General features: G+C 34.9%; 3 protein-coding genes across 8 annotated transcripts; 1 reads left to right on the plus strand and 2 right to left on the minus strand.

The window, feature by feature from the left end:
* Positions 1-1,480: 1,480 nt before the first annotated feature.
* LOC123200534 (protein phosphatase 2C and cyclic nucleotide-binding/kinase domain-containing protein-like) lies at positions 1,481-9,950 on the plus strand. Of its 6 annotated transcripts, none has more exons than XM_044615736.1 (15): positions 1,489-2,941; positions 3,295-3,426; positions 3,542-3,772; positions 3,910-4,035; positions 4,601-4,663; positions 5,357-5,439; positions 6,009-6,240; positions 6,320-6,636; positions 6,886-6,973; positions 7,072-7,138; positions 7,389-7,666; positions 7,781-7,846; positions 8,008-8,129; positions 9,057-9,213; positions 9,340-9,950. In XM_044615736.1, the coding sequence occupies exons 1-15, from the start codon at positions 1,919-1,921 to the stop codon at positions 9,583-9,585; spliced, it is 3,231 nt and encodes a 1,076-aa protein (XP_044471671.1). In that variant the 5' UTR covers positions 1,489-1,918; the 3' UTR covers positions 9,586-9,950. The 6 variants fall into 6 exon arrangements, 3 of the variants coding, with proteins under 3 accessions (XP_044471672.1, XP_044471671.1, XP_044471669.1); XM_044615734.1 differs by having other exon boundaries at positions 1,490-2,941; positions 6,871-6,973; XR_006498600.1 differs by lacking the exon at positions 9,340-9,950 and having other exon boundaries at positions 1,485-2,941; positions 6,871-6,973; positions 7,798-7,846; positions 9,057-9,084.
* Positions 9,951-10,707: 757 nt separating this feature from the next.
* LOC123200333 (E3 ubiquitin-protein ligase ATL42-like) lies at positions 10,708-12,604 on the minus strand. The gene has a single exon (XM_044615483.1). It carries the CDS (start codon positions 12,042-12,044, stop codon positions 10,785-10,787), a length of 1,260 nt encoding a protein of 419 aa, XP_044471418.1. The 5' UTR covers positions 12,045-12,604; the 3' UTR covers positions 10,708-10,784.
* Positions 12,605-15,023: 2,419 nt separating this feature from the next.
* On the minus strand, positions 15,024-18,562 carry LOC123200773 (ninja-family protein mc410-like). The gene is made up of 3 exons (XM_044616145.1): positions 18,413-18,562; positions 16,261-17,392; positions 15,024-15,697 (listed from the first exon to the last, which is right to left on the minus strand). The coding sequence occupies exons 2-3, from the start codon at positions 17,279-17,281 to the stop codon at positions 15,231-15,233; spliced, it is 1,488 nt and encodes a 495-aa protein (XP_044472080.1). The 5' UTR covers positions 17,282-17,392; positions 18,413-18,562; the 3' UTR covers positions 15,024-15,230.
* Between the last annotated feature and the right edge of the window lie 914 nt (positions 18,563-19,476).

The raw sequence follows: 19,476 nt of genomic DNA on the forward strand, positions 1-19,476 counted from the left end.
GAATCCAATCCAACCGCAACCAACACAAGAATCTGTCCCCCGGGTGTCACGGTGAGCTGACTGGCGGTGCCATTAAGCGGTTGTTGCGGGCTTTGTCTAGAGTTGATGTGACTGGCTGATTTACCAAAACGCACCACTTTGGGAGAGAGCAGCTGGCCAGAACCCAATGCTAATCGGATCGGTGCGTCTAAAGTCACGTCAATGCCACTGATCCCAAATTACCCAAAAAATTAAAAAAGGAATATTAACATATACGCATGAGATGGTTGTGAAAAAATCGCAAATAATTACCTTTTCTGTTTAACGATTTTTTTTTCCCGTCCATTTAATCGAACCAAAACATAACGATTAATGGTGTTAATTAGATCGAATTAATTTGAATGAGAATTGACAAGGTGATTTAGAAAGACTTTTCGACCTAACATTTTATTTTAGTTTGGTAAAACAAAACAGCTTACGGGCTAGACAACTGGAGGGGCGTAACTTTCATATAATATTAAGAGATAGAGATCAAGGGACCACTTGCAAAATGAAGCGATAATGAGTGAACGTGGGGTGGCGCTCTCGGTCTAGTCATGTTACATGACACGTACATTGAATTGAAGGCCAAAAAAATAATAATAATTAGTTGGACCTACCGTATAAAATTAATTTGTGAATAAATATGCATTAAAAATAATTTGGTACATAACCAAAAGACTTATTCCCACCTAAAGTTTGGTGTATTCCCAATTTTCACTTATAAGATTTTAAAATTTTAAAATTTTATCAATTTATTAAAATTTTTTAAATTAAAAATAAAATCGTTATTTAACAATAAATTTTTAAAAAACTAAAATTTGGCCTTATTCCCCTTTCTCTTTTTTAATTTAAAAAACTAATAATTTTTATTATCTAAAATTTAAAAAATTATATTTTTTTCCCTCAAGTTTTATTTTTTTCAATAATTATTTTTCAATGGGCACTCCAGGAAAGCCATTGGCCCACCTTCTTGATCTTCTTAGAGTGGTCTTCAAAAAAAGGTTATTAGAAAAATTCAAACTCTAAAAAAATATATATAAATTTTTAAATTTTGAATAGAAAAAATTATTAATTTTTTAAATTAAAAATAAAATAAAATTTTATTTTAAAAATTATTTTATTAATGGCTGTTGTATTTTTTATTATAATAAAAACTTTAATAAAATAATTAATATTTAAAATTTTATAAATAAATTTTAAAAATATACCAAACTTCACATAGCCATAATTGTTTTGATTAAAAAAATTAACTTAAGAGTATAGTTAAAGTAACCGATATAATTCAGTGTTCAAGTAAAAATTTAGAGTTTAGGTTACTGTTCAGGATAATTTAATTTTAGATAGCAAGGACGCTATCATGCTCACGCCAACATGATGCGCGTGAGAACAAACAACTGGGGGTAGTGGCCGCAAAAGCTGACACCCTCACTTTACATACACATGCGCTGAATTACAACACGTACGTCATCACCTAAAACGAGCCGCACGCAGACAATCTAGGGTGTGACACCTCCTCTCCTCCAACCTTTCCATGAATCTCTACTTCCTACTCTCACTCTCACGCGCCCATCGTGGCTCATTTTCGCTCTCTAAGTTCTAATTTGCATTTACATTCACTCTCGCCGGCGTCCCTCCGCAGTTCCAGTACCTCTCTCTGTGTTTATTTTTATTTTCTTTCACGATTATAAAATTCTTCTAAAACGCACACTCACAGATTGAAGATAATAATTATTTTCTTAATTTTATTGTTTTATTAGTGTAACAGTAGATCAATACTTCATTTCAATTCCAGTTTTGAACAAGTTTGAGGCGTTTGCATTTCTTGGGAGAAGCAGAAGATGGTCACAATAATGATTTCAGAATTTGGATTGGTGGACATTTATTGTTGTTTGGAGTGATGGGTTGTGCGTATTCAAGAGCCTGTATAGGCGAGATTTGCGCACCAAGAGATGCTAGTATCAAAGAACCCCAACCAATCGCTGCAAGAACCACTGACGAAATTGCCGTATTTTCTCCAGCTTCACCGGACGGTGAAACTGGAGATCAAATCAACCAATTGGGGGACCCAGAGCTGGGGATTACTAGACTCAAAAGGATTTCGTCTCAGTTTCTTCCTCCTGACGGTTCAAGAACCGTTAAAGTTCCTTCGGGTAAGTACGAGTTAAGATATTCGTATCTCTCTCAAAGAGGGTATTATCCAGATGCTCTTGATAAGGCCAATCAAGATAGTTTTTGTATTCACACTCCTTTTGGGACCAATCCTGATGATCATTTCTTTGGAGTGTTTGATGGTCATGGAGAACACGGCGCCCAGTGTTCACAGTTCGTGAAGCGGAAACTGTGTGAAAATTTGATTAGAGATAGCAAGTTTCATGTGGACCCTGTCGAGGCTTGCCACTCGGCTTTTTTAGCGACGAATTCGCAATTACACGCTGATATTTTGGATGATAGTATGAGTGGGACGACGGCCATAACGGTTTTGGTTCGCGGGAGGACAATATACGTGGCTAATTCTGGTGATTCTAGAGCAGTTTTAGCTGAGAAAAGAGGCAATGAAATTATGGCCGTTGATTTGTCTATTGATCAGACCCCGTTTAGAACTGATGAGCTTGAAAGAGTGAAGATGTGTGGAGCTAGAGTGCTGACATTGGACCAAATTGAGGGTTTAAAAGATCCTGATGTGCAGTGTTGGGGCACAGAAGAGAGTGATGACGGTGATCCTCCTAGATTGTGGGTCCCGAATGGGATGTATCCAGGTACGGCATTTACAAGGAGTATTGGAGATTCCGTTGCTGAGACGATTGGGGTTGTTGCAAATCCTGAGATTGTTGTTTTGGAGCTCACAAAGGATCATCCTTTCTTTGTGCTTGCTAGTGATGGGGTTTTTGAGTTTATTTCTAGCCAAACCGTTGTTGACATGGTAAGGTATCCTTTTGTATCTCTGTTTTTAATGAAGATGTTAGATATGCGTTTAATGTATACCGATAGGTTGCTACTTGTAACTTGCTTAAGTTTATTATGATCTACTGAAACTCTTGGTATATAGTTGATAATCGTGTGCTGTGAGTGTGATATTGAAAATGGTGTCATATGAATATCGTATGTGATAGTATAAGTGATTCTTTAATTTGTAGCTTGCAAATATGTTTAATGACTTTATTTAATTTTCTGGTATTCCAAGTCTTGATGTCCCATCCTTACGTTTTTCCTATAGATGCACCATTAGTTTCTAATGTTACTCCTCTTCATTCTCCTTTCTGCTTCTATATCCAGGTTGCAAATTACAAAGATCCCCGTGATGCTTGTGCTGCAATTGTTGCTGAATCTTATCGTCTTTGGCTACAATATGAAACTCGGACAGATGATATCACTGTAATAGTTGTGCATATTAATGGACTAACTGGAGTAAGATAGCTTCTTTTTTATTTTTGTCTATTAGAGGGAAAAGTTAAAATTTTCTTTGAAAGATGATTTGTTTCTCGCTTGCTTCTTTATGAATATATTTCACCTTCTTTTTCAGAGCGCCGCTGGTCATTCAGTAAGTTCTGGTGCTGTTTTACGACCTCCTATTCCTCAAGTGATGGAGGTTACAGGATCAGAATCCCCTTCAACCTTAGGCTGGAGCTTTATGAACCAACGTGCAAGGCATGATTTATCACGTGGACGTCTTCGTGCCATTGAAAGTTCATTAGAGAATGGACAAGTCTGGGTTCCTTCATCTCCAGCTCACAGGAAGACTTGGGAAGAAGAAGTAATTTTTATCTTCATCATTTCTTTTGTTGTATTTATTATAAATGATAAAGGGAAAATAAGTACATATATTAATCATCAGGAATTATACTTGTTAAATTCTCGGGTGTTAAAATAGTTAATGTTTGTACATTATAGGCACACATTGGGCGAGCGTTGCATGACCATTTCCTCTTCAGGAAGCTTACTGATTCCCAGTGCCATGTTTTGTTGGATTGCATGCAAAGAGTAGAGGTTCAAGCAGGGGATGTTGTAGTTAAGCAGGTTAGTACTTTCTAATGGTTCTTTTTTATGCATAATTTCAATGGTTGTTCTCCTCATATGTATTATAATAATATAAGGCCTGTCAATAATTGATAAAGATGTGAAAATTTGTAATAAAGTAGTGAAATGATTTGGTTCTTTTTGAATATTAACGTTGAACATCAGTATTCAGTGGGCTGCGCTTGAATCTGGTAATGTTACAAGATAATACACCAAAAAGGAACCTTATTACCTTGTCCATGTGCTCAATAAAACAACAATAATTGTTATTAGCACTATTTCTGGATGAAACAGTTCTGGATTGCAAACTTTGCCATGATGTAATTTGATCTTCACAGCAATGAGCTTCTTAAATTTCCTGATCATGATTTCTCATCCTCTGCATTTGAAAGTACATGAGCTAGGCTGATAATGGTTACATATTGGAGTTTTGTTCACAATGATTAACCCTTGTTTGATTATACGTGAAGTTTCACGTGCAAGTAGTTGTGGATGAATTCTCTTTAACATAATTCTTGTTGGTGGAATTAAAGTTGCAGAAGTTTAACTCTGTTATTTTTGTTAGGGTGGTGAAGGTGATTGCTTTTATGTTGTTGGCAGTGGAGAATTTGAGGTCTTGGCAACTCAGGTTTGCTTTTATTCAGTTGCTTGATTAAAATTTCAAACTTACCTATTTTATGAAGCCTATAGCTTCTTGGGTGGATATTTGATAGACTCTCGCCGGTGAACCTGCAAAATTCTCCAAACACAGCAGCAACAAATCCAATCTACAACCAATGACACAAAACACAAACAATTTAAGATGAAAACTATGACATATTGATCTCTTTAACCTAGAAATGATAGTAAGCCTCACTCAATTACAGTCGGACTTCCTGTCTCACTATTCCATCACTCAATTAAACAAAACTCCAGCCGTTTGAGGTGCTGACAACCTCTCTAGCTCAAGCTACCTTTTTCTATTCTTAATCTCTCCCTTTTACCACTTTTCCCTCATTCTATTATAGTTGCCAAATCACTCTACTCTCTCCTCTCCTCTCTTGCTGCAACGTGGCCTTCTATAATTTCCACCTTTGGGTGCCCCTTTTCTTCTTCTAGCATAGACCTTGAGAGGTCTATCAATCTTCAAACTTTCTCTTTAGTTTATTAATATAATATCATCCAATGGCATCAAATGTCACTATTGTCACATTCTATTTTCCCAATTGGTAAAATTTGGAAAGTCGTTTGGATGAGCTATAACTGTGTTCATACATAGATGTTGGTTTTCTGTAAGATGTTGAGATCGTTTCTGTTTCTTGACTGAAAATTGTCATGGCAGGAAGAAACAAGTGGAGAAGTCCCTAGGGTTTTGCAGCACTATACAGCTGAGAAGTTATCATCCTTTGGGGAGCTTGCCCTCATGTGGGTTTTTCTCTCAAATTTTTACTCTTTCTCTCTCTCTCTCTCTCTCTTTATATATATATATATATATATATATATATATATATATATATATATATTGCCTGAAATAAAATGATATTGCTATTTTAACTAACTTAGGTTGGCAAATACTTGGTACTGGATGACAAAGGGATTGCTAAACCTTTAATATGATTCTTACTCAATTTTTTTATTTAAATTTGGTAGAACACATTTGATGTTTTAGAAGATAATACACCAAAAAAGGAACTTATGGCCTCATGTGCTTCAGTTTTATCAATAAAACAAAAATAGATATTATTAGAATGATTTCTGTATGAAACAGGTCTTGGTTGAAAATTTTGCCATGAGGTAATTTAATCTTCACAGTGATCAGCTGCTTAGATTTCCTTCTAATGATTTTTGCATCCTCTGCATTTGCAAGTACAAGAATTGGGCTGTTAATGGTTTCACATTGGAGTTTTGTTCACAATGATTAACCTTAGTCATGCAGATCCTTATGGCCTTATAAACAGTTGTAAAAACAATTTTTGTGATATATGATACATTAGGTATAACAAGCCACTCCAGGCTTCTGTGCGTGCTGTGACTAATGGAACACTGTGGGCTTTAAAAAGAGAAGATTTTCGAGGAATTCTTATGTCTGAGTTTTCTAATCTTTCATCTTTGAAGTTACTTCGATCAGTGGATATTCTCTCAAGGTTGACAATATTACAGCTAAGCCAACTTGCAGATTCTCTTTCTGAAGTTTCCTTCTCAGCCGGAGAGACAGTAGTTGATAGGGTAAATTTGATTGTCTTTAAGAATATGTTTCCTTTGCTGTTTGTTCCTTATATTAAGTTTCTTCAACATGTATATGCAGAATGAATGCCTCTCTGCACTATATATTATCCAGAAGGGACAGGTCAAAATTACATTTGATGCAGACTTATTAAGTAGTCCAAATGTATGCAGCCTGAAATCTGAGAATCAAAAAAAGGATGATAACCCACAGAGCAGTGAAGAGCACTCATTGAAGAAGACAGAAGGAAGTTATTTTGGTGAATGGACACTTCTTGGTGAATATATGAGTTCTTTAAGTGTGCTTGCCGTGGATGATGTTGTATGTGCTATTTTAACAAAAGAGAAGTTTGATTTAGTGGTTGGTCCTTTAACAAAGCTTTCACAGGAGGATCAAAAGTATGTTGTAACCTCTTTTACGAAGTGTTTTATCTTATATTTTACATTTAATCTCTTCAACATTTCTTCTAATCTGTCACCAAGTAAGGAAGTATGAAAGTTTTATTGCTTTTAAATTCTTTAGTTTCATGATTAAAATAGGTAACGTCCCTACTGAACAATATTTGCATATTAATTTTAATTTTGTTGAAAAATATATATGCTAAAATGCTTGCTTTATCTCCTTGACAACAGTCCTGTATCATTTAGGTCAAGAGACTATACTTCTGATTTTCCCAAGGAAATCAACAAAACTGTTGATATCTCAAGTCTTACTAAAGTCAGTCTTGCTAATGTGGTAATGATTGCTGGTCCTTCCTATGGTTGTGCTTCTAAAGGCTAACTTCTAGAAAAAAGATCTGTTTCTGAAATCAGCTAATGGAAATTTCTTTGTAGGAATGGAAAAAGTGCTTAAGTTCTACTGACTGCAGTGAGATTGGGCTTGTGCTTTTGAGAGACTCAGGTAGGTTTATCATGTATAATTTTTTTTCTTCAATGGCTCTTTTTTCAGCTTGCTCTTTTGCTTGAGTGACTTGCTTTTTGGCCACAAAGTAGAAATGCACAGCTTATAATGTATTTGAGATAATGTGTTTCATATGGAAAAAGACTGATGTATATTACTTTGATTTAATGTTGTAATAAGATGTGCATTTGTCTTTCTATGGATAGTATGTAGTGAGAAACTCATCTTTCTGAATGTGGTTTCCTGTCAGATACTTTGCTTAGTTTGAAAAGGTTTTCGAAGCAGAAGATCAAGAGGCTGGGAAAGGAGGCTCAAGTGTTAAAGGAGAAGAAACTGATAAAAAATATAGGCCCTTCAGCTTTTGTTCCACAGGTTTTGTGTACCTTTGCTGATCAAGCTTATGCTGGAATGCTATTGAATACACGTCTTGCTTGCCCTTTGGCTTCAATACTTCACGTAGCGCTTGATGAACCATCTGCACGATTCTGTGCTGCCTGTGTTGTGGTTGCATTAGAAGATCTACATAAGGTCTAATGTCTACAATTAATTTTACAAACCCTCCCCTCCCCGAATTTGATATGCAGCTCTATTATAACTGTCACATTTCTCTCTTTCTTAATTCCTCTATGGTTTTGATTTCAGAATGGCATTCTTTACAGGGGCATATCTCCTGATGTATTGATGTTGGATCAAAGTGGGCATTTACAGGTTAGTGGTGCATTTTTTATTCCGCTCTTTCAGAATCTGATTTATGTTATCATGTTAACTCATACATGGATAATTTTCCTTGGCTCTCTCTCACTAAGTAAATTGTACTGAGTTATGCTTATTTTTTATTATATTTTTTTCCATGTTGCGCTGTTTCTTAGTTAGTGGACTTCAGATTTGGGAAGGACTTATCTGACAACAGAACGTTCACAATTTGTGGAATGACGGACTATTTAGCCCCAGAGATAGTCCAGGGAAAAGGCCATGGTTTCCCTGCTGACTGGTAAAAATGCCTCTGTAGTCTGCTTGCTTATGCTAAAGTTTTCATGACGTAAATAGTGGAAATTAGTTCCAATTCATTAACTGGAACTATAAGATAAACATTTTCTGTACTCCCAACATCCTTTAAGGAATTGTTGGATAGTTCACATGGGAGGTCTGAGCTGAAAAGAGATGTCTGGCATGGAAATCTCTCCCATAATGTTTGGATGTGAAGTATTAGAATCGATAGGATGGCTGTACTTTTTAATGGGATTTACTATTTAATTTGTTTCCTATGGCAGCTTTAATACATTTGTGTTTCCCATTGAAGAGAAAATCTGGATCCGATTGAAAAATTAAAGATTGTTCTATTGTGCAAAAGCAATTTAGAAAAGCAGTCCCCAGTTCTCTATTTAGTTTCCTATAACATCTTAAGTGTCTTAACTTAGTTTTAGTTCTGTGACACTCAAAATATGGCCGTATTTTACAATGGAATCTTGAAACATCATATCATTGAATAATGAACAGACAATTTAAAATTCATGCAGAATAAATTGACAAATTAATCTGATGTGAATTTTGGCGACTGTTGGCATTTCATGTGTACATGAACTTTTAAAATTAATCTTGTTCTATGCCATGAACATTGTTTCATTGTATCTCCTGCAGTTTTGATATGGTTTTAAGGAGATGATGCTATTTACAAAGAGAAGAAGGCAACTTATTTAATCAGCATTTTTTTTTTTATTGGAGGATAATTGAAAATAATTAAATCAATTCCTAAAAGTACTTAATGATCTTAAAAAGGTGTAGTAAAGTTTGTTGTGGTCATGATGAATAAGTGGTGTTAGCTTCAATCTATATACGCAATTGTAAATTTTGTTTCCTTGATTCATAATGAAGCATCCATTAACTGTCTTTAACCACTAATGTGGTGATCATTATGCAGGTGGGCGTTGGGAGTCTTGATTTATTTCATGCTACAAGGTGAAATGCCATTTGGCTCATGGAGGGAGAGTGAGATTGATATACTTGCAAAGATTGCCAAAGGGCAGTTGAATCTTCCACGAACTTTATGTCCGGAGGCTGTTGACCTCATTACAAAGGTCTTGTTTCAAAATTTTTGTGTTTTCTTTCTTTTGTTTGCCCCTGTTTCTGAAAAGATATATGAAGAAAACAAGAATATATTCAATATTCTAAATCCTATTTCAACATATACAACTTTTTTTCAGTTACTTGTAGTTGATGAAAATACAAGACTTGGAAGCCAGGGTCCCAGTTCTATCAAATCTCATCCATGGTTTGAGGGTGTTGATTGGAAAGGGATTGCAGATTCAAGTTTTCCTGTTCCGCATGAGATATCTTCTCGTATAAGTCAACACTTGGAAACCGTTTTACAGGACTCTGCTCTTCCTCAAGCTTCCCCACCTCGAGATGTAGAAGAACTCAATGCTCCAGAATGGCTTGAAGATTGGTAGCAGAATGTTCGACATGCTTATCTGGCTTTGCTCTGGTAGATATGTTGCCTCTATTCCCCTTTACGAACCCCATTGGAATTAATCAGCTCTTGGCTTGCTTGAAAGTTTGACGAGCATACTTTTACAAAAGAAGCGAGAGAAGATCGGATTGCAGCCTCGTTTTTTTAAAATCCCATGATTTATTTTGGGGTCATGGTAACTAGTGTAGCTGTGTAATTAGCCATCTAACTAATTCATTGGAGAGATTAGTTCATAGATTTTCTATATTCAAATCTCTCTGTATTTTCCCATTTGTGTAAATGCAAAAATACATAAATAAGTTAGGGTCCCTCCTATTTGAAATTATAATTCTAGCTTTCCATAAATTTCAGAATCTCTCTTAGCATCGGGAACAATTTACCTATCTGAAATTGAGAAAATCCGAGTCTAAAAATATTCCTTCATTTAAACTAGTACCAGTGGCACTTGGGCAGGGTCATACTCATATTAGAGGCACAATCATCACCATGATTAGATTCAAAGAAATAAAATAGAAAAGCTAATCTACCAACCATACCCAGTTATTTATTTTTATAAATTTACGTGAATTATTGCTTGATACCTCAAATAAAAAAATTGGGAGAGCCAGTGCACGTTATGTATATTATAACCATGAAATACTGAATCCATTGATTTATTCATTCAAGACAGGGACGACTTGCTCTTCCAGTGGTGGCAGGCAAAGGGAGATTTAAAAAGCATTAGAAACTTGTTTCCTTGTGTGGATGGAATCATGTCATTGACTCAAAAGCTGTAGTGATTTAAGTTTTCCTGAAGCTGAGGTTGAGATTCCAAAAAACTGGCTTTCCTTCTATACAAGTACAGGCACTGCTGGGCTGTTGAAGCCTCTCAGAGTGTTTCGTGTGGATATCGAGGTATAAACCTACACTTGGTCTGAAAGTAACTTCAACACTTTTCCGGCTATCGTGAAAGACGAAGGAACCACCAAAGAAGTGATATAATACATAAAGATGAACCAGACCAGGGCGGGGTGGCAGTCACTTTGTTGTTTAAAGCAAAGAAATTTTTGTTAAATAAGAAACCCAATAATGTTCCTGTAAATTTCTATCTTTCACAAGCACATCATCAATCAACAAGCATATATGTAACACCCTCAAAGTTCAAATATATGATCGAGTATATATGGTTATTGATTAAATTTATACATCTAATGTTTTCTGGGCAATCTGTGGTGATCTTTTTTCTCTATCTGCAAACCATTGAACTGTTCTCTTTGCAATCGGCAACCAAACCCTTCTCCTCCTTTCATTTCCATCAAAAGTTTCGGTAATTCTGTTCTTGATTTTCATCTCCGGAAACCTGGAAAGGCCAGTGATTTCTGAAACTGACCTTCTGCCCGGATATTGACTTGTTGAAATGGCTTTAGAATCTGATCCTGAAGCATCCCCAATGCAACTACCACTCCTGTTCATTGAACCCACCTTTATTTCAAACAATCTTTTCATCTCTATCTCCTCTTTAATCTGTTTTATCTGCTTGTTTTCGATACCTCCCGGGGTTGAAACTTGGCTGCTGTTATTTTCTTCAAAGTTAGAGAATCTGTTGCTTGACATTACATTCAGCATCTCTGAATTCAACAGCATCAAGTCTGAAGAACTCACATTGCTCCATCGGTTCTTTAAAATAGCATCACATACAATGATCTTGTGATTAAACTTGTGCCAAAGCTTTTGATCATCCTCGCTTTTAGCCCCATCATTCTCGACAATTAACATTCGTTCTTCGTTGTTTGTCTCTTTCTCTTTAATTTTCCGGAAGCTGCTTCCAACGCTGAATCTTGATGAACCCTGATGGCCGTCTTCCTCTCTTTGGACATAGAGCTCTATGTTGGGGTCCTCTCTAAGCTCAGATGCGTTCAACAAGAACCGCATACTATTTGAGTAAGCAAAGATTGTTGGGTCCTCAGGGTTGACCTTGTGCCTGCAAAGAGGGCAGCTAGAGTGTTTTTCAAGCCATTGATCGATGCAGTTAATGTGAAAGGCATGCTTGCACTTGGGCAGAAGCCGCAGAATTTCGATGTCTTCGAATTTGGATAGACAGACTGCACATTCAAGCCCTTGTTTTGCTCCTTTAAGCGAAGAAAATCTAAAGAAAGGAAGCGACTCGATGACCGTCTTGTCGATTCCTGAAAATCTTGAGGTCGATCTGATAAGTGCGGGATTATTTTCTTGATCGTTGTAACTTGAGGATCTCCTGTGACAAAATTTCGCATACATAAGAAGGATAAATGTAAGCGAAAACATCACACAGAGGATACCTATAACAACACTTAAACTTGGTTTGAAATTTGAGACAGCATCTTCAGAAGGCGTTTCATTCTGGCCACCATAGTTTTGAGCTTCAACATAAAAGTCTGAGAAGACAAGAAGAAGAAAACTAATCAACCATAACCGATTCATGACAAGCTTAATACTTGAGAGATATTCTAGAGTGATCTTCAAAGGGTTAGTTTGAATGAGATAAATATTATGCGTGGACCTCTCTCTTATTGTTTTCACTTCCTAAAAGAGTATCTTTCTGGTTTGTCAGTTTTTCTGGTTTCTTCCTAGGCTTTGCCTCTCAGTCTTTGCTTGATAAATCATTTTCAAATTCTAGTGCAAATTTCTTAACCTGGAAATTCAGTAGTGATGACATGGTGGAGGCTTATACTATTATAAAAATTTTGGCATTTTTCTCATTCCATTCAAATAAACAACATTGACAAGGCTAAAGCATTTGCATTTTCAATTCTTTCTGCCAATAAAAAAATTACTTGAATCCTTTTTTCCCTCTTACCCAGCAAGAAAAATATAACTATGGTATGTATAATTGAGATGTAAGTTAAAAGTCAAAGTTTGTTAACATCAGAAAAGCAAGAAAGTCAAGAAAATGGAAGTGTTAACTTCGCATGTTGCAGGTAGTTGGTGATCTGATCTCATTGCAGAGGCAATACTCCATGCATGAATATGAAGTTTAAAACATTTAAAAGCTACAGAACTGCCTTCTTCCAGATAAATGAATTTGCTTTGTTGTTCATGATGATGTTAAGAAATGGTTGATAATTAATCATAAAGTACTACCGCTTATCCAAGTCTTGTCAAAAGGAAAAATAAAAAGAATCTGCATGTGTGTGTCATTCAATGGGAAGCCCAGCTGTAAGGAGAAAACACCCCAATAGAAAATGGGGGTGTGTTTCCTGAGGATGCACATGGAAAATAATTTCAACAATTATATATTGTCAATCTTTCCAGGCGTCGCCAATACGAAAACTTAGCCTATGTTACACGTTTTTGGGAAATTTGTTCAACTGCCCATCTTTGAAAATTGTATGATCTTATATGGGTTCAGTGTTTGACTGGTGTCTTACCAAAGATTTTAACTTGGAATGGAATCTGAATATAGAGAAGGTATTTCCAGTGCCATGTTTTTAATCTTAATGGAGGCATAAAATCAAGAGAATAGGCAGGTGAAAACCTGACAAAAGCCGAAAGTGAGCGAATTTAACATGAACAAAGTCAGCCATTTGAGTTGAGGGAGAAGGAATCCTGCTGAAATACAGTACCTAAGTTGGTGGTTCACCGGTTTGGCATAAGAGCGGTCTTATATATGCAACTTTAGTGTATAACTATGTATACAAAAAACGACATATCATTTATTAGATAGTTAAAACTAAAAATAAATTAACATTCAATCATATAATAAGATAATATTATTTATACATATAATTTTATTATTGGCATAATCTCTTTTCATATTTGAATAAACAAATGTAGAGTTTCTAGGTTCTCACATTCGTCAAAATCTACAACAGTCAAGATTCTTTTTGACACTGAATCTTGTTCAGGCAATTTTAACCTTTTACTTGACAGTTGGAAAAACTAATATAAAAGGGAAACTCTTTTTCCCAATTTAAACCATTGAGGGAGGCTGAGTTACATGGCATATGATAAGTCCACTAGTCTTCCAACATTTGTAATAATTTATGGTTACAAAAGAAACCAAGCAAGGTTTTCAAGCATCTCATTCGGCCAATCATCGGTACCACAACATTGTCATTATGTAAACAACAATATTTGACAAATCAATCTCAGGTTTGAGCAAAATTCGTAAAGTATTAGAATTTTTAGATAAAGTTTTGAATTCAAATTTCTGTCATATTTATAAAATTCTAATTTATCTAGTGTAACAGGTGTGGATTCAATTACTGTACATCAAATTTATCCGTCCAACCAATATAGACGAAGTCATGCAAGAAGAATTTGCATTTCGAGAAACCTATAATTTCTAGATTATGAGAACTAGTTATGTTTAACAAGTTGATTTTCTACATTTTACATTCCTGTGAATATGAGTTCAATTTTAAATTGTTTCGAATAATTACTGACTATATAGTATAATTTTCTATTTCTTGCAATTTATAATCCAAACTTGAATTGTCAACTTATAAATATAACATTACTTTGTTATTAGTAAATATGTCAAAGGGGCGGATTGGCCGAAACACGATCCAAACCCTCTTTTTTGGACACAACCCAAAAGAGCTTGACTCGCAATTTTGCAAGTTGTGCAGATTATATCAACACCTTAAGGTAAGATTCACAATCTAGCCTATTAAAACTAATATAGAAAAAAATTATAATTAAAAATTAAAAAAATATAATTTACTAAGCGAACTGTAAAAGTATGTAAACCCTTCTATCTTAATGGGCTAACCCGACTTGTTAAACCCATCAATTGACAGGCCTAAGTTTGATACTAGCATCAAATCTAGACCATCCAATATCAACGGTACTTATTAAGGATAAATTTATACTTTAAAAAATAAAAATTGTAAATTCCATAAAATATTTCAAGATGAAATCAACTTATGCTAAGATTGCGAATGAGTCGAATCGCTCAAGAGCAACTCATGACTCAACTCAACTAAAGATGAGTTGAACTCAAGCTTGAGTCGCTCAAGATCAACTCTCGAACTAAACTCAAGTCTAACATTAATTGACTCAATAAACTAACAAACTCATAATTTGACTCGAGTAAAATATAAATAAACTTTTAAAAATATAAATAAACTGAAAATTGAGTTATAAAATAAATTTTTGAACAAAACTCAAACCAACTATTTTTATCTCTACCTTGAACTCAAGCCAAACACTATTCAACTAGACACAATTTAGCTTATTTGCTCCCCTACAATAAATTTTTGAACAAAACTCAAACCAACTATTTTTATCTCTACCTTGAACTCAAGCCAAACACTATTCAACTAGACACAATTTAGCTTATTTGCTCCCCTACAAGTGTCATTCAAGTTGACTCGTTTTATACCATAACAGAAATTGTGACATTTTCCCTAATTCTATATGATGTGCCACAGTTTCCTTCAAAAAATACAACTGCTATTGAACTGAAATGCTTGAGATTATACACAAAGAAATGGTGTTGAAGATTATTACATAAGCAAGCGATATTGGTTCTTCTGGTTTGGATAAGTGATAGAAGAACAATAAACAGGTATACAAAGATAAAGGAAGAATCTCACTAGCTACAAAGTTATAGCCAATATTCTCTGATCATATGTAAATTAATCAGTCTAAACAAAATACATTTCAGCTCTGAGCAGAGGCGGCAGGATTTGAACTCGAAAATGTCAACAATCCAGCGCCACCCTCTTGATTACTATGCTCATCATTGGCATGCCGAACAAACTCCTCAGGGGACATGTGGCAACCATGACAAGCACAAACAATCTTGATCTGGTTTGCACTGTACCTATAAGTAACACCAGAAATTGTCCTACCATTTGGGCCAGAACCCTTGGTCGATACCCATGGTAAATCTGGATATGAACCACATCCCCCAAATTTCAGGTCTGCTTCAATACCTGGCTTTATAGCTGATAAATCAAAAGTAAGACCATCAACTGTTGAACGGTCAGATGCATCTTTTGCCCTATTGTTCATGCCACTTACTTTTCCATCTTCTTCTGCCTGAGTAGATGAACCTTCTTCTGTGCCATGCTGTTTCCCTTCAACTTTGGCCCATTCTATGGTCCTCCCATCAAATTGCATGGTAGCTGCATCAACAGAGCAGGATAAACAACAGCAATTCTTTCAATCATAAATATTGTAAATAAAAATAGCAAGACACCAATATATCCAGAAAAAAAGGAAAAAAAAAAAGCACCAGCAACTAATCAGTAGAGTTATCAAATTTGTAATGACAAAAGGTGGGCAAAGCCTTTAAAGAAAAATAGTTAAATCAGTATTTGCACAAGTCCCTTGGAGTATTATAATAATACAAAGCTATTATCCTTTCACCAGTTAAAACATGATGAATACCAAAAGTAAATATTTAAGTACAATTCAGCTTCAAATGGTTTAAACAACACATTTGAATTCAGAAATTGATTTTCTTCCAAGGTAGGGAAATAATGTATCTATAAGCAAAGAGAATATCAGTAAAGATCAATGTTCTGTCTAAATGTTTTTTTTTTTTTTTGTCAAGAAGGTAAGAGCAATTTGAACAGCATCAGTGAGATGGAAAATGGATATTACAGCACATTTTACCAGCATACCTATTGAATATCCTAACCATTTCTTCTATATTCTTTAATAAAGAAACATAAGTGTACCAGACCTTCAGACATCTTTAATCCATCGTTCTGTTTATCCAGGTTTGGCGGACCTCTGCCAGCATAGGAAGTGCAGAGCTGCTGAGACTGAGAAACCATCCCCCAGGAATTATCTTTATCAAACGTTGGAAGTTGGACAGCTGAGTAGCCAACCATAACTGGCAAGTTTCCAGGATTTGTAGACTGGGCTCCTTGATGTTCATTACTTGAGGTAGGCATCTTTTGTATCATGCCAGGTAGTGGATGGCCAGATGAGCCATGTACACCAGTAGAGCTAGACTCTTTCATAGATATTGTGTATGGAAAATTCATGATGTTTAGTGATTGGACAGAGAAAGGAACACCATAGGTCGTGTTTCCAAGCTTACATTCATTTTCTGATGAACTGTTAAACCTCTTTTGTCCTTGTACATTCACAATATTTGAATTAGAAAAACTGCGAATGTCCTTTGGAACCTCAGAAGCACCACCAACTCCGATGTATTGTTTGGAACCATCATCATGGTGAGAAACCAGCCTAGATGTTGAACCCTCAACTTCAGACTCAGCCACATCTTCATTTTCAGCAGTCGAGCCTTCCTCAGTTATGGAAATATATGATGTTTTTGTCTTGTTGAGTGAATCAGCAGGGTGAGCTTCTCTCTGGTGCTTTTTTTGAATGTTTATGTCATCAAACAACAATTTGCGTTTGTTACTTGCCTCAAGTCTTTTTGCTTCCTCAATTTCAGGTCTGCTGTTTGTGACCCAGGGCCTTCTGCTGTTCAAGTTCATATTAGCATTGGCCTTGGAAAGATCATTAAAGAAATTCTCTTGGGGTTTCACAGAATCACTTCTCTGAGATCCAGTACCAGAGTCCTGTTTCTGGTTGGCGCCATTCAGGAAATTTTTTAAATCATCTCTATTGTTGCCCCTATCATCTTCTTCTGTTTTAGCATCTGAAGATCTACCATTTTTACCTTTGGATTTAGCAGCTGATCCACCAAAAGATAAACCCAAACTCAGTTCAAGACCAGTATCATCCTCCATTCTGTGTAATAGGTGTATATCAATGTGGGTCTAGCATAACCATATTCAATCCTGAATACTACTCCTTATACCATTGATCCCATCATGATTAGGTGATCTTCATAAAAATGCCTGCATAAAAGTAATTTTATAATAATGGGAACAATAAAGAAAGTAAAACTTGGTTCCAACAACATTGCCATATGTGAAAAACAAGAACATTAAAATAAGATTTACTAATACACAGATAAAGACCTCTGATGACCAATCCAATTCAGTCAACTAATGTATAAGAAAATGCATGTCATTAAGAGTGCTTAATCACACATAAACATTATCACAGATTAATTTGCATCAAAGCAAGAACACAAGATGTCCAATTGAAAGTTTATCACTGTGGTATGTTAAAAAAGTAAGAATCAGTTGGTAGCATATATAATTGAACTCTCAAATTATACATTTAGGAAATCCAAATGAACAAGTTAACATCGCAAGAAACTTTCTTAGACTTCAGTCATAATATACATAAAAAAGGATTAAAAGATCAAATAACCGAGTACAAAATACTATAAATTATACAAATACATCCTACTCATACAGAGGAGAAGTTTCATTAAATCATCTAAATAAATCAGAGATCCAACCAAAGATTCTCTCGTCTGCAAAGAAAGTAACCAGAACTAAAGCCATTATAGTTCCACAACTCAAAATTTTCATCACCCAAGATCACCGGACGTAAACTCCTCCATTCAAGTGAGCCTAATACAACTACATAGCTCAACTGAACTAAAATGTAAATCATTCTAACACAGTCAAAGAACACAAAAATCCTTAATCCATCATTTTGACTTTTCTCATTTCTCAGCAACAAAAACTATAAATCCCAGATCTGCAAATCACCCAATCATGCATGCAAGCTAGAAAACACAGAAATTAAGCAAACCCAGAAAAGCTTGTACACAAAAACAGCAAATAGCAATATAATTCGCAACACCTAATAAATCAAAATTGATCCAAAGAAGATCAAAACCTCCACATAAACAAGGTTCATGAAAATCATACAAAGTTAAAGAAACCAAAGCCACCAAAATTCAACGAACAATTGCAGTAGAAAAACAATCCAAAAGTGAAAAAAATGAGAGAAAAGAAAACCTGAATCCGGGGAGAGAGGATGGAAACGAAACCCTAGAGTGAAGGTTGTGCTTGCAAATAGAAGAGTGACAAAGAGAGAGAAAGGACAAAGAGGATTTTCAATTTTGGATATAACTTAGTGAGAGAAACTTTCAAACTTAAAACAAAAAAGAATTAAAAAAAAAAGAAAAGAAAATTTTAAGCATGTGATTATCATGCAAATTCATATGTCGTTTTTCACATTTCATTTTTTAAATAAATATAAAATATTTACATTTGGCTGTAACTAAATAATTTAATAATTGGTTTTACATTTTGACACGTCATCTGCCATGTCATTACTATATATTGATTCAAAATTGTTATTATTGAAATTGATTATATAAAGCTTTTTTTTTTCCATCAAATAAATTAGTTGCATACTTTGACAAATTCATGAGGGCATATTGCACATGAAAGGTATGCAAAACGCCCCGTTTTATTTGTGGAATTCGTTTTCTTCTCGAACAACTTTTTACCACATGAATTTTGGAAGAAGAATGATTTTTTTTTTAATTTTAAAAATTTTATTTATTCACTCGTTATTCATTTTTATTAATCAAAATTATTATGTAAAAAGTTTAAAAAGTCGTTTTATTCAAAACCTTTAATTTCATTCTACACTATTATATGAATCATTCCTTTATTACTATGGCCACCATTTACCATTTTCATCACTACTATTATCATCTTTGTTGGCTCATGGTTTGGTCCAAGGGATTGAAATATATATGGTTTTGAAGCCTTTTGGGGATTAAAAAAAAATACAAATGATAATGGCTTGCACAATCAACCAACCCATGAAAATGGTAGCCCTGGTAAAGCATTGGAAGTTGAGATGGTGATGGTGGTAGAGAAGGAGGAAGAAATTAAAGTGTTTACGGAGATGTACATGTCTTTAATGGATAAATTAAGTGATAAAAGAATAAGACTTCAAATATAAGAGTAGCAATTCAGGTTTTATTTATTTTATGTTGTTAGTTTAATTATGAAAAAACGATCTACCTCAAACAAGGTTTTTTGGTTAAGAAAAAACTATATAGATG

This window comes from Mangifera indica, chromosome 17 (genome assembly GCF_011075055.1).
Source record: "Mangifera indica cultivar Alphonso chromosome 17, CATAS_Mindica_2.1, whole genome shotgun sequence".
Lineage (NCBI taxonomy): Eukaryota > Viridiplantae > Streptophyta > Magnoliopsida > Sapindales > Anacardiaceae > Mangifera > Mangifera indica.

Bases quoted from the DNA above. Each gene is read 5' to 3' on its own strand.
- LOC123200773 (XM_044616145.1), bottom strand. From the start codon at position 17,281: ATGGAGGATGATACTGGTCTTGAACTGAGTTTGGGTTTATCTTTTGGT. The intron at 15,698-16,260 runs GTCTGGTACACT...CTGTTGATGCAG, and splicing joins TGGATTAAAGATGTCTGAAG to CTACCATGCAATTTGATGGG.
- LOC123200534 (XM_044615734.1), top strand. From the start codon at position 1,919: ATGGGTTGTGCGTATTCAAGAGCCTGTATAGGCGAGATTTGCGCACCA. The intron at 3,427-3,541 runs GTAAGATAGCTT...CTTCTTTTTCAG, and splicing joins ATATTAATGGACTAACTGGA to AGCGCCGCTGGTCATTCAGT. The intron at 6,637-6,870 runs GTATGTTGTAAC...CCTTGACAACAG, and splicing joins CTTTCACAGGAGGATCAAAA to TCCTGTATCATTTAGGTCAA.
- LOC123200333 (XM_044615483.1), bottom strand. From the start codon at position 12,044: ATGAATCGGTTATGGTTGATTAGTTTTCTTCTTCTTGTCTTCTCAGAC.